Consider the following 24,348-nt stretch of genomic DNA (forward strand, 5'->3'; position numbering starts at 1 on the left):
TCCCTCTTTTTGTTGCACAGTCTGTATATGCCAACTGGTTATTGTTCACCTCTTCTTGAGGAGGTGAAGGGGCAGTCATTTTGTGAATCAAAGTGATGACAAAGCATAGTGTGAGGCAAGACATAATTGGTACAGTTGTGGCCAGGGTCACACCCATCTTACCTTAAAGTGAACCCAAAGTCCGAATACATCAAATTTTAACACCCCAAAATGCCTTAAAGGAATATTTTGCCCCCAATCATTTGTGCATCAATTTAAAAATTGTTAAGAAAACTTTGTATTTCTCACATGCTTCCGCTGAACAAAGAATCCGAAAACTGAGAAAATTTTTGATTAAAACTGAACTGAAAGTGAAAGTTACCCCTGCTCTCTTCAACACCAGACTTGGGGGTTAAGTATTCCTTTATTAATGAGGTATATCCAGTGTAAATCCTTCACTGACAGGAGGCAAATATTTTTACAGCAAAATATTAGTTTGAGTGCAAATGAATGAAAAGAAGTTAATTTGGTGTGTGGAGTATGCAGCATAGAAGAATATATAATTCTAAGACAGCGTAAACTTAGAAAGCTTTACCAACCATACTATTTATGTGGTCAGTAAATCTATCCAGACTATTTAAAACACACTTTAACTTGCATTCCAACTTTTACTAGTCTCACATACTGTCAGTAACACTGTCATTTTACTAAGTAATGTCCAGTTGTGAGTTTTGAAATCATAAATTGATATTCTGTGTTGCAGATATATAAAAATGTATATAGTGTTTGTTTCAGCATGTGTGTAATGTTTGATTGATGACACATTGTGACTCTCTATAATCTGCGATCTCTCACCATAGTAATGTGGCCCCAGTGCACTGCTACTGAGGTTTTGCATTTTCAGAATTTAAAAAGTAGACATAAAAAGCCCCGACACAACGTAGTCTGAAGCTCTTCCATCGATGAGGCCTTTCCCTTCATTGTCAACAAACCAGCAGGGAATACTTTCCCCATTCTTCACATCCCTGCTGAAATCCTTCTGCCAGTGCCTGTAGATGAGAGGGGAATAAACTAAGAGGTGTTATAAAAGAAATGCTCTTACTTTGCATGAATCACTGTATGTGTGTTTAAACATTAAGAGGAATTGTTCACCTGGTCACGTTGAGTATTTGTCCCTTCACATACATGGTTGCGTCTAATTTCTCCTGGACCACACCTGGACGCAGGTCTGTCACCTCAAACCCGACGCCATGGTAGAACTGACCTGGAGAAAATATGTTTTGATTTATTCAAAATTAGGAATCGGCAAACATACAATAGCTATGCATCCAAAGCACGATGATATAAAACTTTCTCGCAGCTCCCTACCTAGCAGACCATGAACTGAAGCAGACAAGTGGCGGCTGTCTAGGGTGTAGAAACCCAGGTAGTCTTGTTGGTCGTGGCGTCTCTTCCAAACCTTTGTGTGTTTAATGACTGTAAATTTAACCGAGTGCCTCAGCGTCACTGTCAGGCTGCAGTTCTTTGTCAACTTCAAGTCCATGCTGCAGGAGAGACAAAAAAAAGTTCTAAGTTGACTAACAGCTGACAGCAAAGTCATGGTTGTTTCGTTTCTTTGTCATTCACGGAGCCGGTGAAGATGTGCTCTATAGTGATCCTTTATTTCACCAGGAATACCCTTGAGATCAAAATCCTTTCCCTAGGGAGCCGAGACTGCACACCAGTTACAGTTTAAATAGAAATAAAAACACAGAAGACAGGAAATAATCATCAAATACACAAGGAAGAGACTAACTCAGGTGCAAAACAGTTGAATTTCTCAGTTACCTGGACTTCTAACCACAGACTGTATGAAAAATAATCGCTGTAGCTGTCGTGACATCATACACTGGTTTGTAGACTCCCATTTTGAGGCTTTGAGTTTGGCATTTTAACTTGACACGATTAAAATGACAAACTAGCTGTGATATACATATAAAAATCATGCTATAATTTAAGTTTAAAACGTGTTACTGTCCAGTGACGTTATATAATGTTTGTAAAGCAGTGTTACTTACTTGGTTTCTTTGACAGAGGCTGCATCAGACCACAGCAGCTTGACCTGCCTGCCATCGTGGAAGACTGAGATGTCCTGAGTGCTCACCTCCAGCCTCACCCCCAGCTTCTGGTGGATGATACCAAAACGGCCAAAGTAGGTGTTGATGTTACCATCTGGAACTACTTTCTTTTTCCCAATAATTTCACCGTTCACCGCAAAGCCTGAAAATAATGACAGTTTTGAGTTAAAAAAAAAAAAAAAAAGACACTTGTGCTCTGATTTTAAAACAACTGAGTGAGTAAACTCAGGGCTGACCTGATTTTGGGTCCCTCACCAGGTTGAAAACGGTTCCTGGTTTATCGTTGATGTTGAAGCACAGAGCGTCGTTTCTGTCTGGCAGTTCTATCATGAAATGAGGATCTCCGTCCACTGCACAAGCATCATTACACAGCATCATGTCAGACAGAAAGCATATATCAGTGGTTCCCAACCTGTTTCCTCAGGGGACTCCTTTTCTATCATTGAGTAAACTGACGACCCCTTACTAAGTGACATATTTTATGGTTATTTAATATTATATTCGATGAATAAAAACAACAGCACAGAACAACAGTTAAACTGCACAATTATCCACAATAGGCAGTAACTGCAGAAAGTTTGTGTAAAACAAGTGATTTGGAAGAATTTTGATCAAATTATTTCCTGTGGCTCTTGTGTCAGAGATAAGTTTTCCTAATATTTTTAGGATTTCTTTTACACAATTCTCAGTCTGTATTATGTATTTTTATTTATTTATTTTTTTTTAAATCATGTGTACTTAATGGGCTTCTTTTTCTTTTACAAAGTCAGTTCTGCTTCTCCAGCTCTTTGGTTGTTTTAGCAGCGTACTTTTCTAATGCAGGACAAGGCTGTTTAACAGATAGTGAAGGCTCTGTGAATATAGCTTGTGTTCAGGGGCTGTATTCACAAAGCTTCCCAATACTAAGAGTTGCTCTTAGTGACAAAAATTATAAATAAAAATTTGACATTTTATGAGAATTTCCCCTTAAAGTTAAGACAAAGTTCACAAAACATCTAAGCCCCTTAAAGAGCTCCTTAAAGAGGACTTTTAAGAGGCTTGAGAGTTTCTTAAGAAGAGAAGAAAATGGCAGAAAAACAAAGAGGTGGGAGAAATATTCTCCAAACACTGGATGACAGTGAGTAAATGAAATGTTACAGATTAGATGCTGCAGGGATAATATGTGTGGTTGATCTCATTAGAGATGCACTCACATTTCCCACCCAACACAACAAAAATATAACACCAAAAATAATATGATCACAACACTAAGATATTTGGGGAAAAATGTGCTTTCACAGTCAGCAGTTCATCTCATTTTTTTGGGTGTCCACACCTGGCAGGCTCACACAGGGGCGTGTCAATCATATCTGTTAAAGAATGTAATACACCTAGCAACGGGGTCAACCACACCTCCTCACTAAGATAAAAGTTTCTGTCTCTCTCTTGCTCAGAGTTGCTCTGAGAACTTTCCTTAATCACTCCAAAGCTAGCACTTCTTACTCTAAGTTTTTAGGCCAAGTTAGGAGCTCTCTGGGAATTTTCTCAGAATGTTTGTGGTCTTCATGTACCCATAATTATCCTGTGAGATTTTTTAAAGTTTATACCTTAAATAATATTCTAAACTTTATTAGTCAAGTCATATGAATTTTTAATCATCACCCCCAGTTTCCACATTTAAATAAACTAAACAGTACGTGGTCATTAAAAAAGTTGAGTTTTATTTACACCTTATAAATCTCACTGACATTAACATTTTGTGTCATTCAGTAAAAAGCGTCCTAAAAGAACAACAATGACGAGCAGGGCTCTGATATTATAATGTAGTCCGTCAGCTCCTAAGGGCTCTGAATAGAAAACAAAAGTACTGTTGTTTAGGAGACAGTCCCAAACAGAGCAAAGGTGTCTATAAGCAAGGCACAAAGCTACCATTCAGAGGAGAGACAAACTTTTTCCAAGTCAAAATAACTGGAAGCTACAGTAGCCTGTCAGAAAATGCTAAAATGTGCACATATGACTCCAAACAACCTTTTCAGGAACAAAGTGAACAAATGCCGACAGGAACTATTTTGGTATCACTTTACTTGAAGGTATCTACATAAGAGTAACATGACACTGTTATAACTATGACATGACACGGTCATAAACCTGTTATGAACATTATGTACATGTCATAAACGTTTATGACTGCTGTCATTAAGTGTCATTCGGTTTTTGTAATGACAAGTTGACATTGTTTGGATTGTCTTGATTATGACAACTTGACATTAATCAAAGTGACATTACCATAAGTTGTCGTTGTCATAACAAGTTGACATTAAATTTGTTTGGGATGTCCTTATAATGACAACTTGGCATTAACCAGGGTGACATTACCAGAAGATGTCTTTATGTTAATGTCAATTTGTCACAATAAGGACATCCCAAACAAATTTAATGTCAACTTGTCATGACAAAGACAACTTCTGGTAATGTCACTTTGATTAATGTCAAGTTGTCATAATCAAGTCAACCCAAATGACAGCAGTCAAACATTTATAACATGTACATAATGTTCATGACAAGTTCATGACAGTGTCATGTCACCCTTATGTAGATACCTTCAAGTAAAGTGTTAGCACAGTTTCTCATCCAGTGGGAACATGAGGAAGTTAGCCATTTGTAGAGCCAATGGAAATTGTACTTGATTTAAACCCATATGTAATTAACATCAAATTAGTGGTTGGAAAAACTTAAGGTAATGAGAAAAGTGTTAAAGACATATCATCACTACCTTTACCATAAATGTTAGAAACAAAACAAATAAACATTTATGACAGGGACGGTAGGGATAGGTCGCTACCACGTTTTGATCTGGTCCTACAAAGCAATAGAAACTTTTAATAGAAGATTTAGGTAAAAGTGACAGGAACATTGAAAGTATAAATATAAATGAAAAGGTATAGAAGTATGTAATAACTGAAGTACTGCTGTATGAAAATGTTACCATCTGATTGGCTACGAGAACTGCTACCACGGGAACTGCTACCACGGGCACCGCTACCACTGGAACTGACATGATGGGAACTGCCTTGCCATGATGATTTGGAATGAATGGTACTTCCTTCAAAAAAAAAAAAGCATACTTTAGTAAATTTGTTCAGCCCAACATGAGATTAATGTGACATAATTAAGTTAAAAGAGTTTGTCCTACCATCGTGTCTCTCTTCTTTCTGACGCTGGTCTGTGGAAAAAGGCAATATTAGAAAACACACAACAAAAAGTTCATTGGATGTCATTTGCATGTTCTGCTAGCACATACTAATACAACGGGTTTCTAATAATGTAACAATATGCTATAAATCTGGAGAAAAAAGAACATTCAGGTTTACTAGTGATTTTAGAAGATCACTTTTTTCTATTTTCACAGATAATAAAATAAAGAAATCAGATGCAAACTAATTAAATATGCTTTTTTCCCCTTTACCCTCAGTCAGTTTATCAGCAATGAGAGGGCTGTCTGTTCCGTCCTCAGTTTCAGGTTTTGTGACCACCATAGAGGTGAGAGGGGTGACAAAGTTATATCGCAGGGATATCTCCAGGGCCTTGGCTGTGGCGTTGTCTTTCTCCTGCTGAGTACCGATTTCACTGAAAGATTAAGAAAGAGCGGATTGTTTCACAGTTTAATAATGACATTTGATGCACATTTTGAATAATTTGAATCACTTTCTGTCATAGTTCATGGAGAAGCTTGCTTCAAATCTTGGTACAGGTACAGCTAAAACTAACAGACTCAAACCTGTTCTCCAGTAGCTGCTGGATAGTGAGGTAGGCCCACAGACGCTCTGAGAAATTCCCAAAGATGTACTCCTGTCCTGGGTAGATCACGTCCAGGTTTACTGCATCGGCATTTCCCTGCACCTGGAAGTCCTCTTTAGGCTAGACAAAGAGGAGAGATTAAATAACAGATATAACTGACAGGAGAGGAAATCAATAGTTTTCAAGGGCCTAGTCTAGCTTTGTGTTGAGTAACCAAAGTTTTAAGAGACTGGAAAGGGTTATTATTGCAGTAAAATAGATTCAAATGGACAGATGAACAGAGAGAGATATGGACATTTCAAATGCAGTTTGAATAGCAAAAGTCTGTTCAGTCACTGCGGAGATATCAATGTCTAAAGAACAGTCCTGCCCAAAAATATGACATCATAGGTCTCAAAGAGTATAACATCAGTAGGCTGTAAGCTGTAGCAAGATGACTTTCACATGTTGACCTGTTTGGATGCATTGAACATTTAATGAAAGGGCAAAAACACTGCAGAGAAAATAAAACCCTTTAACCCTATGAAACCTGATTAAATTGGTTTGATTTCTTTCAAAAACATGGGAAGAAGGCAGTGAACAACGTAACTAGAAATGATCCAAAATTAACAGAAAATGACTAAAAAGTTACAAGAAAAGTAGCTGAAAATTTGAAAGAAAAGAAATTAAAAAAATCAATAAACAAGTGACCTGAAAAAAGGGCTAAAAATTGAAAATACATGCATATATGTATTCCATAACATATGTTTGAATATATCATTCTAATAATCATAAATGTAGTTTTCTGGACCTCATTCATTCATTTTCTGTAACCGCTTACTATACTGGTTTTCTAGATATTTTCCCTATTTTTTTTTCCCAAGAATTTTCTGTCTTTCTCATTGATTTTCAGTGAATTTTCCTGTCAGCTTTTAGCAAATTCTTGCTCATTGTCATTTTTCCTCCATTTAAAAAAAAAAAAAAATCAAACCGATTTGCTCAGGTTTCAAAGGCTTAAAAGGTCTCTTAAATGTGTCGCATCAAAGGGACAGCTCACACCAAGATAAAAAAATATGTATTTTTCCTCTTACCTGTAGTGCTCTTTATCAGTCTAGATTGTTCTGGTGTGAATATTGGAGAAATCGGCTCTAGAGATGTCTGACTTCTGTTGAATACAACAGAACTATTTGGCACTCAGCTTGTGGTGCTCAAAGTGCCTAAAAAGTACATTTGAAAATTCAACAGCAATGTCTCTTTCCAGAAATCTTGACTTGGTTACTCATGATAATCCACAGACCTTGTTGTGAGCAGTTTCACATAGGAACTACTTCTTTGCACCACAAGCCAAATGCCATCTAGTACTATCATATTTGAGAGAGAGGGCAGATATTTCTACAACTGATATCTCCAACACTCAGCAACACACACCAAAACAGTCTAGACTGATAAATAACACTACAGGGAAGATGAAATATATGTATCTTTAAATTTGGGGTGAGGAAAGTCAATAGTTTTGCAGGTACTGGGTCATAAACCATTATGAATATTTGACAAACTGAAGTTTTGACCAGATGATAAAGATAAAAATCACTGATGTCAGTAGATTTATCCTGTGGGGACCGTGTGTACAAATTTACATGACAATCCACCCAAAGTGTTGTTGGTGGACTGACCATCCCAAAAAATGTAAAAGTAAAATAGGAACATAATGGCATAGCGATTTGATCCCAACTAAGGCCATAAGGACTGGAAAAAAGTGCCTCTCATACTACTAAAGTAAAAATAAATACCTGGTCTATGACACTCTACCTTGGTTCAGTCCACTTATAATATTGCTCTAAGCATTCAATATTCAGTCAGCAAGTGCACATACTGTCAATTTACCGTTAATACCAGTGTTTTATTCATGCTTTAAGTGAAATATTTCTGTTCATTTCTCACCCCCTGGCCGAACACTTCCACCATGAAATTGTCCAGGGCATTGTCCATCAGCCGACCGGCCACCACGATCTCTGAGCCGTTAAAAAACTGGCTGTAGTGGTTTTTGGTCAAGAGGACTACAGCATTGTCGGGATAACGCAGATCCACCTCCAGGAGCAGAGGGCTGGACACCTCCTCATAGAAACCCTGGAACAAAGACACTTTCCTAAATATTCTCAGAGGTTCAAACAAATATCCCCAAACTTCCATGAACATTGTTTGCTGTAAATCTGTTTATATTTCTTTTTACCTGAAGTTGAACAGCTGCATCCGAACCCTCAAAAATCCTGCGGGCCAGCCCTTTGTTTTGTCTGGCCATCACATCCAGGAAGGAGTAATCCACATCATTCCCAAATCCAAGACAGAACATTGTCATCTTCCCCCCAATAGCAGAGCGTGCATTCATCTGAATCTTTTGGAGGTTGGACTCCCCTAGATGCAAACAGGCACACACGTGTTTTATATGAGCATGCAGTGAAAGCCTTGCTGCTCCAACAGGACAGTTAATCAACTTCTAAGATTTTTCTGGAGCTTGTCAACCTTTTGAAAACTTTAAATTCTGTTGTGAATCAAGCTGTCGCATTTACAGATCTGGAGGGCATTCAGCAAACTAGATGTTACTCAAGAGTGAGTATTTATTCACAGACAATAAAAGGATCTTTCCTGACAAACAGCTGTGTGAGAAAGAAAGAAACCAATAAGGACAATCCATTTTGACTACTTTGTGACACAACTACTTACCAAAATGTCATCACAGATTGGTGGCTAAATGTCAGGCTTGTTTTAAAATGGTGTAATCTACATATAATAATAACCTTCCAAATTAATCCAGCTCACCACTGTTTGGCATCCCATCAGTCAGTAAAATGATCATATCTGCACTCCTCTCCGGAAGGTTCTTCCTTTCTCTTTCTCCCCGCAGCATGCTCACTGCCTTCAGTACGGCGTCATTGATATTGGTGGCTGAAAGGCAATAATACAATGAGTAAATTAACATGAGCATTTCTTGAGATACTCTATCATAGAGGAAATAGGGTAACAATTCCTAAATATGTTCTATAAAGGAATAGCATGGCATTTTTGGGGAATACACTTTTATTTTTTTGCCTTCTTGCTGAGCATTAGATGAGAAGGTCCATACCGCTCTCATTTCTATCTACTAAATATGAAGCTTATCTTAGCTTATCAGAGAGACTGGAAGTAACAAAATCTGACAATCAGCATCTAAAGCTTAGAAATGAAAATGTTGTGTCTTCTTTGTCTAATCTGAACTGTAAAAATGACAATTTGCAGTTTTATGTGGTGTTATGAGTCTCTGCACGCTCCCTGGTACTTCCTTGTTTTAAGAACCTGCTTTAAAGGTGGAATCTGCAATTCTGGAGAAAGATAATTGATATTTGAACTCAGCACACAAACAAGTACACCCCTCCCATCACTGCTCCTTCAGAAGCTTCGGTAATATCCGCGATGTTATTTATGTTTCTCTACTGTCATGGTGTACCTCTATTTCTTGTAGGCGAGGACATAGAACAGCAAAAGTAGACAGCATGTTGTGTGGCTCGGTTCAGCACACACATAGAATGGACAGCTAGCAGACTGTGAATTAGACAAAAAACTGTACTGGATCAGAACTGCAGACTGCGCTTTTAATTGCCTGTTATCTGCTCTGCTTTCATTATTAACCAAAGATGTATGTTTAGTTTATAAGGCAGTGCAGAGGAGTATTTCGTATAAGGATTGAACTGAAGTCTTCTGACTCTCTTGACTCTTGTTCAACAAATTGTAAAATGTTGATATCTTATTGGATTCCTAGTCATTTGAATTAGATAGCACACAAAAAAACATTTCTGCAAATGAATATGTTACATTTGCACATTTCTAAAGTGAGAGAGCATATAAGCTGACTTTTTCATTGGGAGGTGGAGGGCATGGTGAATGGCTTGACACCTAGCAAAACCCACATATTCTCACTCCTACCTCGTCACATGACGTTTGGTCATGGACTTTCCACGTCCATATACGACGTGCAAGGTACCCTGGGTGTGTTGGTTGTTGATGTTCTGGGCCACAGTGTCAAGTTCTGCCTGTTACATTCATCGTCTTCTTTCAAAATTCACTTCTGTTTTCAGAGGAAATTGGTACAGCACTGCAAATTGAGTATTTTTTTTTCCTTTGCTTCAACAACAAACACACATGGTTTGGTTTAGGCAACAAAAGCACGTGGTTAGGTTCAGGAAAAAGAACAGTGTTTAGATTTAAAATCTTACGGGATGCGAACAGCCTTCCCAACCCCCACGTTCTTCCTTGTCCAGCTGCGTTTCCCCCTTACACCACTGGGTGCCGCTAAACTATAATGGTAACCTGCCGCATATCATGCCGACGTTCAAATACGCCTTTATTTGTTGGTTTCTGATGCTGCAAGTCACTGTACGAGCACCAGATTTTGACGACTTTGGAGTGAGAGTGAGATCACGTGACACATGCCATGCAGCATACAACAGTTCGAGACCAACAGACAAAAACACTGGCTGTTTTTTAGTGAGGCCTTAGCTGCTTTTCCAGCAGCGAATGTGGACACCAAAAGTGGGTGTTTTTAGCAGCTTGTCACTGTGTGTCCAGCAACCCTGATCTTTTTTCAAAACAAGATCTTTTCATAACCAAGTGGGGTTTTCGCCTAAACTTAAACACATGTCAACCGCATATTATTGGTTTGCAGTAACGTACGATGCAGACATTTTTTCTAGTGATTGGGTTGTTTTCCTCTTACATCCACTGTCTCTTAGTTTCTTGATGTAGGCGATGGCTGCAGTCACATTTCCCTTTGTTGCTTTGGTGAGAGAATCCTTCCAGGTGATAATGTCATTATCAAACAAGATGAAAGCAAAGTGGTCCTCCTCGTGGAGGTCTTTCAGAATGGCGACCAGTGCATCCCGGGTCTGCAAAGGATTCCAAATCCGCATATGAATATGCACATACAGTGATGCAGAATAGAGCTTACCTACGCACAAGGTATTTTACCTGTTCAATCTTTCTTCCACTCATTGATCCGCTCCTGTCAATCACAAACACCACGTTCTTTGGGACTCTGCTCAGATCAGGTGGAGCAAAAAAGTGCACAAAGTATCCGTTCACAATCTGAAGGGAAAGACAACATTTAATTAAGACTAATGTGAAAAAATATAACAAAAGGGAACAGCTATGCTCACCTTCAAATGGCTGGGCAAGTAAAACTAAGATCAGAAGTAAAGTACAATTTTACAGCTTAAAGTTTTATTCAACACTGCTGTGAGCTATTTCCAAGCAAATACATTTTGGCATTGGACATTTCTGCAAACCATGCAAGTTATTATATGGTGTGACTTTACATTTCAACAATGCTGTGGTGAACACATGGTGACTTTGAGACACAACAACTTGGTTATGGTCAAGAGAAGATCATGTTTTGGTTTAAGATACTCAGCTAAATACTCTACTAAATGTCTCATTTAAAAAAATCTTTCAGGCGACTATCTCAGCCAAAACAGCAGAAATGTCTTGGTTAAAAGACAACTGCTGGTTTTTGGGCCTTAACGGCTGCTGGTAATGGTTTTGTTTGTTGTCGTTGATCTTGAACAGTGGTCTGCAGTGATTTGCAGCTTGGCAGGGTTCTCCAGATGATAAAAGAAAAATCAGTGTATACATTACGTCACTTTGAAATGTTGATGTGATACATATGAAACATACAAAGATGTAATGTATTTGTGATTTGCAGAAAGGTACAATGGTAATATTTATGTCTGGTGAACAGGCTGTTCCAAGAGCCAATCTGATTTAGGAATACCTGTGAAAAGAGGCACTGCGCCTGCAGGTGAATCTCAAAATATTGTGCTTACAGTAACATAAGTGAGTCGCATGTGTTATGTGTTGCTGCAAAGTCTTTGTGTGCCGCTGACCTGAACTTCCCCTAGGTTCTTTTTTCGGTTCACATCGTACTTGATGATGAAATCTCCATCAATTATGGTGCTTTCACATCCTGGGCATTTCCTCTGCTGCTCCAGTGTTGGTGAAAAAGAGATGTGTGCCTGGAGGACATTACAGTCTTTGTTTCTGGACAAATCATTTATGCCTACAAAAAATATCATGAAGTTAATAAAAGTCTGTAAAGAGAAAGATAGAAATCTTTCTCTTTACCTTTGTGTCTGTGACGGTTTTCTCCACCAGGGGGAGAAGCTCATTGGAGAGGAAAGTTGCAGTGGCCTCAACAAAAGCAATACCCTCAGGCTCATAGATGTTTGCTGCAATCTGTGTCCACACACACACACACACACACACACACACACACACACACAGGGATCAAGTGTAGATTATTGTGACGTGCAGTCTCTTAATGTGAACACAACTTCCTCACACTTTACAGGACAATCAGTTTTCCAGCTTCTCTTATCCAGCATGTCATTATTAAAGGTACACCATACAGAAATTGTCAGTTACTATTTGCAAACACACTCACCAACAAAATTAAAAGTGAAAACCAATGCCAGATCACTCTTCTGATGTTTTGCCTTGCTATATGTGTATCTTAGCACTGTGTCCGCAGTTTCTGTAGCTTCCTCTCAGATGTGTGCTGCTTATGGTCTGGTACCTAGTTGCTACCTTTTATAAAGTCCCATCCTCACCTGCATACTGTGCTCAGGAACGTCCCGAAAGGAGCAAAATAAAACTGTTATGACCCTGGATCATTTATTTGTGATTCTGCTGTTCTGTTGTTCCTCTCTGCCTGAGGGTGGTGCTGTGTTTCTCTCTCTCCAGGTGCTGGCTGCTGACTGGTGGTTGGAGATTGGTGGAGCTGGTACAAAATTGCCGCTGCTTGAGCTGTTCTTCCTCTTCTCTTGGCCCTACCAAAGAGCATGGATACCAAGAGGCAAAGCTCAATAGAACACCCCATAGCAATAGACTCGCCCACGGTTTCGTCCTACTGCCGCCATTTTGGACTGTCAGCAGACCGCAGCAGACCTGCTTGCATACAAAAACACACAAACTGAAGTATATCGCTATTAATTATGCTTATAATGCTACTCACCTCGTGATAGCTTGGTCACAGCTGCTTTTTCACATTTTTGTAAAGCAAAATATAGACTTTAAAAAAAAAAACAAAATGAAGAAAAACGGCCTAGATGGCATCTCTACATATTACATCAGCTTATGAGAAGATTAACTTAATTACTCTTTCAAAATCACCCCATAAGCCAATCTACCAAAAAATTAAAAAAACAAAACAAAACAAAACAATATTTTAACTAGAAACACATTAATGGCGATGTCACATAGTCAGGAATAAAGATTTATTTACAGTTTGTACAGTAAGGGGACAGTAATAATAATAATAATAATATATAGGCTATTTTAATATGATATATTTTAATGCTAAAGCAGTAATCATTTCTGATATAAATGGTCCAAGAGGCCATACACACACACACACACACACACACACACATATATATATGTGTATATATATATGTGTGTTACCTTCCCTCCAAAACTGGCATATTAAATTGATATTAAAACACTTTAAAACTTACACCTCAGGGGTTCTTACCTGTCGGGATCCTTCGGGAAACGGTGGAAGGCCAGGTGCGGGGTGTTCCACTGATAGTTGTTGCAGTTAATTGCACTACACTGTTTTCTTTTGCTTTTTTTCTCCTCTCTCCTTGACATCTTGCATGTTGTCTGGGCGCAACAGTCCAAGCTCAACAGTCCAAAATGGCGGCAGCGCCTCTAATGCTGTTGGCAAAAATTCAACGGAGCTTCGCCTCTTGGTATCCATGCTCTTTTGTCCCACTCCCAACTGCACCATGCTTTGTTGTACGGTGTTAAATTTGAGTCAGTCTTGATATCAGTCCAGCAGTCCAGGTAGTGTAGGGGTGGGTAGCCCCTTTTGTTTAATCCTTTTTCTCCTGTTTATTTATAGGGAGTCAGGTGAGAGACCTGTATTTTCATTTTCTTTACTTTTGGGTAGGTAAGTTAGTTTTAGTGGGGAGAGAGGGGAGCATCTTTTCATGTTATGTACTGGTTCCCCTAGGCCGGTCGTAACAAAACTAAAATATGAAAATAAAGGAGATATAGATTAATTTTAGGAGCTGATGGTTTAATTGCTGAAGAAGACCGCAAGAGACTTTAGCGTTTAATTAAGGCATACATAGCATAACACAGTGTATGCCATCCAAAGATTTTGAAGCTGTCCTCCTCTACATCTGTGTGTGGGGGGGGGGCTTTGCCCCTCGATGGGCAAGTGTCCTTTTGTCAAGGCATTTTTTTTTGGTGTGTGTGTGTGTGTGTGTGTGTGTGTGTAGGCCTGCCTGTGCCCTTTAACAATAACCTTTAACAATTAATAATTCATAATAATTTAGCTAAATAAAATGACCTGGCTGCCGTCAGTTACATGATGACCTTTAACCTTGTTCATTCTTGACGTGCCCCGACACGCCCTCACTTGCCCTCCCTGCTCTGACAGCGACTGACGACACCGGGATGCTGCAAACTCTGCAGGAGAAGCACTGACGAGCTTACAGTGAATACGGAGTTATTTATCTTCAAGTGCCGGTTAGTAGGGTTTGCAGCATGTGCACGTTGTTTTGTGTATTGTAAGGCAACCGACGAAGTGCAATGAGCATGCTGTGTGCAACGTTACCTGTTACCAGAGTCAGATATTCTGCTGTTACTAACTTGACAAGTAGTGGCCATTAGCCGCTAGATAACCGAGGAGGGCGGAGGGCAGTATGATCGGCTTCTTGTTTCTGTCTTTCTTTTGTCATGGGCGAAGTGTAGTTCTGTCCACCGTTTTAGAGAACATGATTTACAGGGCTTTGCCATTATTATATAACCTGAACAATATCTCACTAGGAAGAAATGGGAAAATGTCAGTAAAAAATGTTATTTTAACTAATGGATTGTGTGTACGTATACACCTGTAAATATATGTATATACATCTGTGCAACTTTAAACTTTTAATTAGCTTTCTGATTTGTGCAAAGTGGATAGTCAAATTGAATGTAAGCATAAATACATTATGGTATGTTGATTACGTTATTACTTTATTCTTCTTATTATTATCACTTTATTATTATAGCACTAGGAATAAATAATTAAGGACAGATTCTGGATCAGCACCATGGAGCAAACTTGTGGCCGTAGTATACAGTATTTCTGGAAAAGGACTGAAAAGTCACTGTGTGTGTGTGTGTGTGTGTGTATTTCATTGTGCAGACATGCCTCGTAAGGAGAGGAGGTGGAAGCAAAAACAAAAGGAGCTGCATGAGGCTGCTAAAGGCAGTGGATCCTTCACCAGCTGGGTGAAGAGCACAACAGGTAAGAATAACACATGTACCAGTTGTTTACATTGCAGAGGTATTTGGGTGTAAAATACAACAGCAGCAGCCATCAGTCCTGTGAGCGTCTCCTCCTGTTTACCTCCAGCTGTCAGCCTTGGCTGCAGCCTTTCTCAGCAACCAGTCTCCTGCAAACCATCAGCACTACAGCAGGTCAGCCAGAGTGAGCCAGTTCCAAGCACTGTCAGCAATCTTTGCATCTTGTTATTATCACATAACTCTTGTTTAATCAGCCGCCATCTCTCCCATGCTTGTTTTCATGTCTACAGTCTCAGATCAACACAGCCCTCCAACACTTGAAGCAGCAGCAGCCCCAGCAACAGCAACTGTATACCTCATCAGGTAAAACACAGGCTACTTTTGCTTTGTATTGTCCCCACCTGATGAAATGGGATGTGGACAATGATATAGTATGATGCGATTTCATGTTACATTCTTTATGAATATAGGTTGCTATAATTCAGCTAGTTATGCTGTAAGTTATGTCGTCATAAGGTGTTTTAAAGTCTTGTTCCATGTGCCCCTTTTTAACTTTCAGCACCTGCCCCTCCAAAGGTCTCTGCACAGCCCTGCTACATGTTCCCAATAAAGGTTATTCTTACCAATCTGTAGGTGTGAGAAGATTCTGCTGGTTACTGATTCTAAACAGCTAACTAGCTTGCCCTAAATCAAGTGGCCTGTCCTTCTGGACATGCACAACACATATCTGAGTTGAGACAGAAAGTCTGCCACGGTCTGGGGCATAGAGCAACCTTTCTTCCTCTCAGCTTGGTTACTACAGAAACGGACCCTGCCAGCGTCCCTTTATCAGGACAGCTGTACTCCCTCTGACACAGTTAGAAGACAGTGAATGAGCTATGGCTGCAACTGAAGCAGCAGAGCATGACCTCAAGGCTTCGTCTAGGCTCGCTGCGGACCTGACCTTAAGCACAACTGTCTCATTTTGCTTTCTGCTGACCGAGAAAGAAGGCTCCAATACTGTAAACTCTGACAACAGGCAGAGGGCAAAGTCTGTGTAAATAAATACACTGCCACCCTCTTCTAGTGGGTCATAAGTGATGACTCACAGGGATTATTCTTGTACGAGTCTATACAGTATTTGTTCAGAAAGTCCTGCATAGAATACTTGTCAGAAAAATAAAAGAGTAGAGTGTGTCCAACCTGAAACTCCTGCACCGGTTGCTGGGGATTAACTCGGGTCAGAATCTCATACTGGCCCAGTTTCCTCTGAAGGAGCTCCTCGTAGGTCAGAATGAAAGTCACGTTGCTTTTGGCTGCAATGTTGACAGACACTGAAAACTTCTCCATCTTCCTTCCAGATGCCCTGCAATGATGAGCATGCACGTTAATATGCAGTTGCATGGGTTTAATGCATACTGTAACATTTTCCACCCCAACCTACTTGACCAGTCCAGCGGTCTGTCCAGAGGAAACAGCCTTCTCATACTGTTTCTTAGCTTTCTCTTTCTCCTTCACCTCCCCAACATACACCTGACCATCAATTTCCCTGTGAGGCACAAAGACGAGTGTCAAAGATTAAGACAGTGGTGATCTATGTTCACTGTCAAAAGTACTGAGTTTTGGCTGACATGCTGAAGTTGGTGATGAAGGCGGTCTTGGGCAGCTCCACTTCAAAGAAGATTTCCTTGGAGAAGTTTGCTTTGTTCAAAGCCTTGGAGGTCATGACGGTGTGGGCAAAACGAGACGTCACAGTGCAGTCCACTTTCACACTGTACACCTCCACCATCTGAAAGAATGGACAGTGTCACGTTCTTCCTCCAGCCACATTCCCGCTTTCCCAAACCCATTAACTGTCATTCTCTTACCGTCCACCAGATGCCTCCAGACTATTTTCCACCTTACCTCGTGTCCTGCAGTAACCCCTTTCCCTCCAGTCCCAGTTACCCCACCTGTCCCTTGTCAGTCCTGCAGTATCTCACTGGCCCATTTCCACTCATTCCCTTTCAGGTCATTGAACTTACAATGTTGCTCTGTAACTTTGAACCATTACTTTCAACCATACATTGTAAGTTGAAGCCTGTACCTGTCGTCCCCATTCTTATTTCCCATGGACCCTCATTTATTTCTATTCAGACTTGCCCCCAATACCAGTGAGCCTTTGTGTTTTTTGTTTTGTTTTTTTTGCCAGTAAATCACTAATCAATTCATGTCTGCCTGTCTATCTGTGTTTGGGCTGTTCTCCCCTTGTTGCTGGAATTCAGACTTTGAACACAAAGAGGAAAATCTGGCATGCTTGTGAAGTAAAGTCTCTCTAAAAGGCCTCAGTATCATGAGAAAAGCTCACAAAAAGCTAACACATCATAGTATAGCAAGAGCAGTAGCCGAGAGAACTGGAAGCTCATTGTTATCTCTCTACTGAATTGTGGATCAGAGGTCACGAGAAATGTCCCCAAAACTGAGTGAGGTCACTGTTGTGTAAACACGATGCAAAATGAAACTTTTAGAGAAAGGAATAAAACACAGATGGACAAATCACTTCCAGCATGTTTACCGTCTCCAGCTAAGCAGAGAGAAGAGAAATGCATGCAAATGGACACCGCAGGGAGGAAAGTGGAACAAGAGACATCTGGAGGCAATGAGGTTTATAGAAAATGTGGACTTCATTTTGCCAACAGTAACAATACCACTACTGTGACATAGAAGCTGCCAGTCATCCTGACCATGGTCCTGTGTGCACTGAATTATTACATCCAGGTTTCACAATTAATTTCCCAATGATGCATTAATGTATGAATGCCTTGATGTAAGGAAAGGCCATGTCTCTGTTTTGATTTTAGAATTTTATATGAATATCAAAATTGTTTGCTTACATCTGCAGAGTTTGTGCTTCTTTTCTGTAAAAGACAAAGAGACAAAGATGTATAGTTTATTTTGAAAACCCAAATAATTTGAGTTTTATAGCAGGGTGATATGAACATTAAACAGCATAGTGCTTTATACTTTTGTTAGTAAGTATTTTAAGCTCAGTACCTTTATTGACCTGGGGCCCATAGCTGGTTGGGTCTCCTGAAACACAACATAGTATGAGTGCATGGTTGTTGAGAAAGGAGTAGTAGGACTTGAGAAAGATATGCACAAATGGATGACCACTTGCCATCACTAAAGCAATACTTCACCCACATAATGACCATTTGTATGTCAATCAGTCATTCGATGTTACCTTGAATTTGTGAAGAAAACTGTTCTTCTTGCACGCCTTCACGTTGACCGGAGAATCAAAAAAAAGGCAAACATTCCTCATGAACTGAAGTAAAGGTGGACTGCATTAAACAACAGCAAAACTGTATCAAAACACCCATTATTCATCCAGTTGTATGCTCATTCCTTACCAAACGTACTTTTGCTCAAACATTAAAGGCTCAGTGTGTAGGATTTAGGGGCATCTAGTGGCAGAAATAGTATATTATATTCATAACTATGTTTTCTTTAGTTTATAATCACCTGAAAATAGCATTGATTGTGTTTTCGATACCTTAGAATGAGCTGTTTATATCTACATACAGAGAGGGTCCTCTTTCAAGGAGCCCTCCATATTGTTCTACAGTAGCCCAGACAGACAAATCAAGCACTGGCTCTAGATAGGGCTATTTGTGTGTGTTTTTTGTCAGCCACTGCAGTGCCACTACATGCTTGGCACACAAGAGAAGTTTCAGTCCTGCAACCTTACGGCTAGACAGTGTTTGGCTTGTTACTCTGAAAAGGTAAAAGATTATTCATTACTCTTTTCAAAACTAATAATATTACTTGGCTCATTACTATATTATTTGAGTATTTGAGTATTATTTGTCATAATACTCATTAGGTACACCCTTTAAAATTAGTAATCGCGTATCTCCCCAAAATTCAGATGTGTGCCTCAAGATGAATGTCAGGGTAACAGCCGGTAAGTGTAGCTAGGGCTAGATAGCTGCTTTTTTACCCGGGGGGGGTTTCTGTTACCTGTGAGCAGTATTTTCCCAGGACTGATGGAGCATCATTTCATCCACCACATATCCAGCCACAAGCTTCATCACTGCTTTGTAGCCTAGATTAAAATCCAGTTTTGGCTGTTTAGCCAGTGTAAGGCTGGACCGAACCTCTGCAGCTGCGGATGGCTCACCTTTGGTAGGGTGTATTTCCTGGAGGTTCACGTTGTTGTGTTGCCGGTCAAAGTAGCTGAGGTGTTTCAGACCGGAGGTTTGAGGACTTTTAGTTCGACTACCTGCAGCAACAGTGTTCTTTTTATCTTTCCTCCTGACAAAACTTAAGTAATGGGAATATTTTCAGCTGCTACAGTGTTTCCAACTAGATTGCTGCCTGTGCAGCACGACGATTACTAAAATGATTCCGCTGATGTGATGTATGTCAAGTCAGTATTGATGTGATAACAAAAGGGACATTGTAACGAGTTGATTGGTTTTGGAGTAACACGTTCCAAGTAACACCTTACTGTCCAACACTCCCCCTATATGACTCTAAATCCTGCACACTGGACCTTTAAGATTTAAAACAGGTCAGTACCAACAGTCTCATGCACAGCTGAGTCACATACCTGGGCATGCCTGCCTGCGTTGAAACTGTGTTCATGTGTCGCTCATCAGCACAAGCTCAGGCACGCTCAGGGCGCACTAGAAGCTGGAAGTGTTGTATATTGTCACATTTTAGCAAAAATGCATGTGTTTGGAAAGAAATGAATATATGACTGGCTAAATGAGACTTTGATTATACTGCACGCGCTGTGTGAGAGTTCGTAAGAGTTTGGATGTTTTGATGTAGTTTTGGTCAAATGCGGTCCCCAGTGACTTCAGTTCACCCAGAATGTTCGCCTTTTTGGGACTCTTTGTTCAACACAGTTTTCCTCATGAATTCAACATAACATGGAGGGAGTAACTGATATAAAAATAGTCTTTTTGTGGGCAAAGTATTCTTTAAACTTTACATTTCCTGAATGGACTGGTGCAGCCATTCAGGTTCAGCCACTGGTGTACACAATAAGCCACACCAAACTGGTTTGATGTGGCTTATTGTGTTATTGTTGGACTTACGTGCAAAATGGTGAATCCATTACAATGTTCTGATTTACAATTGTCTGATTCTCAGACAAACAGCTTGAAACTTTTAGATTTGAGTCAGGCCTTTTAGTCCCGTACGTTGTGTCATTTTGTCCTGTGCTTGACAAAATTTCAAATGTGTAGAAATCTTTAGTTGTCGACCCAAAATGGTGGTGCCAGATCACATTGTGAGACCAGGCCCCAGGAAAGCCGCTCAGCCTTGCAGCAAATTTTTCCCAGTGGACTCTTGCAGTATTGCAACGAAAAAATCCCCTTTGATACAAAAAACATTTCCCCCATAGGCCACCACTGTAAAAAAGACATTGATAAAACAGTTGACAGGACACCTTCAACCGCAAACAAGGTCAATTATGAATCGTTCTGTTCTTAATTTTTGATCCATGGAGGTTTCATATTTGTAAAACTTTCCTCAAGCCAAGTAAAACAATGTAAAAGTCTGTGACTTCATCACAATGTAAAGTCTACGAGCTGAGTGGAAACTCGTGGGCGGGGAAAGTGAAAGTAGAAATCTTTCTTGTTGTCGGCGTCAGGCGAGCAACTCCACTGGAATGAAAAGGCGCCGTCTTGAGGTCCAGTATCTAGTTTTTATCAAAATCTATGTGTGAGACATGTCACCAATAGCCAGCATCAGAATTTAGAACCAAATTCTCACAATGAGCGTCCCTGGCCATTGTCACTGTGTGTCCCACACTGATGGCCCTCATCAACGCTAGTCAGCTTTTTCCCTGCTGATTCAGCAAGTTGAATTGGCATCTGCAACTGTGGAGTCTGTCAGTGAGTGAAATCACTCTGATTGGCAGTTTAGCTCAGCGCATGAGAAGCAAAACGGAAGTGAGGAAAGTAAACAGTTCTTTCAACATTGGATTGTGTTGTTAATGTGCTAACTGGCTAATTAGCATCAAGACGGTACTCCGGTTTCCCTTTCCGAATACAGACAACCGCCTCCCACTGTTGTCGAGAGTTATTTCTTCTGACGCAAGTGCAGAAAGTGCATGCTGGTTGGCCGTGCAATTTGTTTATGTGCAACTTTTTTGTCTAAGACATGGCAATGTCAGGCGACACAGCAGGGGGCTTTTGTCATGTCTAGTTCACTGAAATTGGTTGATGTTATTTCGTAACTGTTAATAGGTTAGATAAAACAATTTGTACTAGGGCAAGTAAAAAACAAAAATGTTGAACCCCGATGTAAAAATGGCTCAAATGGATGATGAGAGTTGATGAGGTTTCATAATTTCTTGCATATTTTTGTGCTACACCCAGGAATTCATTGCACATTAGAAATTCTTAAAAACTGATAAAGTCTGGCACAGATTACAACCAAGATTTTTTGCCCATGCAATGAACCCGCAAGATCACTGTCAATGTACAGTGCACAGGGGCCTTTAGTGACAAGAAATAGGACTTAGGACTTGACTTGAAAGAACCCTGCTTTGAAAGGACAACATTCAAATATCATTTAAATGTTCAGCATTCTGAGACCTGAAAGACTCGAATCTTGACTTGCAATTTGCTGATGGTGCTATCACATTAAAGGTTTCTTTTCAACAGTTATTACCAAGGAAAAGTAGCATCACATCCCCAAATATTGGATTAGAAATGCGAAACATATTGCGATATGACTGTTTTTTTCAACAGTTGTGAAGGAGATTCCTTTCAGCTGTCAGCTGGCTTTGGTGTTCCCAGAAATGACTGAATCTGCTGCTTTGGCGTGTGTGTGGAAGCTGTTTTATTTTTTTTGCACAGTCTTGGTAATTATGCCCTCTAAACAGATATTCTTTTCTTCTTTTTACCAGGAAATCACTTTTGCTGCTGCCAGACATGCAACGCACACCACTTCCCTGCGTGCCTGGGGATTTTGCATGGGATAGATCAACTCCTACAGGCTTCTTTAAACAGTGTATGGGCAGGTTAAAAATGAAGTGCAAGCTAACCATAGAAAATAACAGAGCAGACATTTGTTTATATGCAAATGTTGCACATGGAGCTTATTTGAAATACCTGTGCCGGAGCATCTCTGTGAGAAACGACCAGAGCTTCCCGGGCCTGAGCTGGAAGCCAGATGCAGACACAAATCCACAACAGCAGGACTCTCCACACTGCAGGCATGGCTGGGAAGTCAAAGAGCCTCTGTCCCGGTATGGCTCAAAACAAATGTGAGGGGAATTTGAGGCATGTGGGGATCTAGTCTTCCCAAGAGTTTTACTCCACCCACACTCTGTGCTGCAGGAGGAGGGACCCTCTGCCTCTGCCACTAAGTTTGCGTGAGTCAGTGTGCGTTGTTTCCTGTAAATACATCGGCATGTGTGGGAAGATTTCATCAACTTAGAATTACGCTCTTCCAGTCAAGACTTGTTTATCCACAGGTTGATATTGGGTGAACCTCTGTGTGTGTGTGTGTGTGTGTGTGTGTGTGTGTGTGTGTGTGTGTGTGTGTGTGTGTGTGTGTTTACTATGTGGGCTAACTGCACGCTTTAAGCTCACCTAAATTATGCTGAGATGTGAATGAGGTTGATTATACCATCACAAAGTGTAAACCACCAGCTAAGCCTTACATGAATTAGTTTTAATTGCCGATGTTTCCTGCAGTCAAACAACAATTTCAGTTGTTTGGGTACACAGAGGATTTTTCCTGTTTGACCATGAAGAAATATTTCACCAATTTGTCACCACTAAGGTAAAATTTATTTGGTATCATGTGGTTTCGGAGTCCTACATCAGACCTCACATGCAGTGTAACAGAGCTTTTCATCAGTGTTGTACTGCTTGGAGACAGTCTGGATCCTGTTCTACATCCTGTCAGCTCCTGACATATCAGCAAACATATAAAGAGGCAACAGACAGCATCCTCTCCTAAATATATCATTATGAAAATAATGTGGGTTGCACAGGGTAGTGGCCACAGTAAAATCAGACTATCAGCGTTTACGTAGGTTACTTAGTGGCTCTGCAATACACTTCTGCCACCGGTGCCTAAATTTTGTGGAAATCTGCTTTACGGCAGGAAACGCGTCATGCATTGCGAAATTGGTCAGTCAGCCAATCAGGGACTGGAGCGAGTCCTTATGAGGAGTTGGGCATGAGATAGTTGAGTCACGAGCACAATGGCAGACGGACAAAGTTTGGAGACAAGTGAAAAACGGCCTAGCAAAAGAAAAGGAGCTCCTCTGTCTGAGGAGGGAAAGAAGAGCAAAAAGGAGAGTGATAAAAGAAGAGGAAAAACAAGAGTAAACCTCAGTCAGGCGTTCAAGAGATGGAGGGAGCTCCATGACCAAAGAGGCTTCAACCACGATGTCCAGCTAGCTTTCTTTCTAATGGATCAGTAAGTAACCCGGCTAAATGTTAGCTAGACGAGGGAGGACTGTACTGTACTGGCTGCTAGTTCATTCCTAGCTGGCCAGCATCGCAAATCGCTGCAACCAGGGACCGGGTAGCGAGTGTTGGTCGGCTGACATCCTCGTTGCATTGTGACATTCCTCGTCTACGGCAGCCCTCGGAGAGTGATACCCCCCTCCCTTCCTTCTGTTCTCTTCTCACGGAGGCAGCTATCGACGGACATCGCCCAGCTAAGTTAGGCCCAGCTAAGTGAACACTGAACTTTGTTTCCCATTTAATTTGAGCTCCAACCGGCCGCATCGTTTCCATACGGTACCGTTTATTCTAGAATCGGGACTGTTTCCATGTGCATATTAGTATAATTCCACTGTGTCTACTGTTGTTTGTACTGATACTGTACATATTGGTATAATTTACTGTGAGTTGTTTGTACTGGTACTGTGCATTCTGGTATAATTATTTGCATTACTATTTGTTTTTTTTTCTTCAGATAAATATGATAATTGTTGCTCGGTCTCTTTACTCATTTATTTAGTCGAGGGTCCACACACCTCATTCTAGATATACATAGAGGTATACTGGTGGCTTTACAGCCTACATTTCTTTTATCTCTGATCCCCACGGTCAATTTGGTCGTTGCAACAGTGCGACGCAACACCACTGACGCTAGGTGGCGCTGAGCAACCTAGAAGATAACATCGCCCTGGTTCCCTTGACAAAAAGCCAATGGGATTATTCCATTT

At 40.4% G+C, this 24,348-nt stretch overlaps 1 protein-coding gene across 1 annotated transcript; it reads right to left on the reverse strand.

The window, feature by feature from the left end:
• Window positions 1-384: 384 nt before the first annotated feature.
• LOC125896535 (inter-alpha-trypsin inhibitor heavy chain H3-like) lies at window positions 385-24,297 on the reverse strand. The gene is made up of 22 exons (XM_049589156.1): window positions 22,271-24,297; window positions 18,192-18,227; window positions 18,032-18,055; window positions 16,790-16,947; window positions 16,603-16,707; window positions 16,362-16,524; window positions 12,003-12,113; window positions 11,765-11,893; window positions 10,851-10,967; window positions 10,600-10,768; window positions 8,670-8,795; window positions 8,083-8,264; window positions 7,794-7,979; window positions 5,854-5,993; window positions 5,542-5,702; window positions 5,269-5,298; window positions 5,062-5,178; window positions 2,333-2,446; window positions 2,037-2,238; window positions 1,348-1,523; window positions 1,132-1,243; window positions 385-1,028 (listed from the first exon to the last, which is right to left on the reverse strand). The coding sequence occupies exons 1-22, from the start codon at window positions 22,376-22,378 to the stop codon at window positions 887-889; spliced, it is 2,808 nt and encodes a 935-aa protein (XP_049445113.1). The 5' UTR covers window positions 22,379-24,297; the 3' UTR covers window positions 385-886.
• Between the last annotated feature and the right edge of the window lie 51 nt (window positions 24,298-24,348).

The sequence above is a fragment of the Epinephelus fuscoguttatus genome, linkage group LG1 (genome assembly GCF_011397635.1).
Source record: "Epinephelus fuscoguttatus linkage group LG1, E.fuscoguttatus.final_Chr_v1".
Lineage (NCBI taxonomy): Eukaryota > Metazoa > Chordata > Actinopteri > Perciformes > Serranidae > Epinephelus > Epinephelus fuscoguttatus.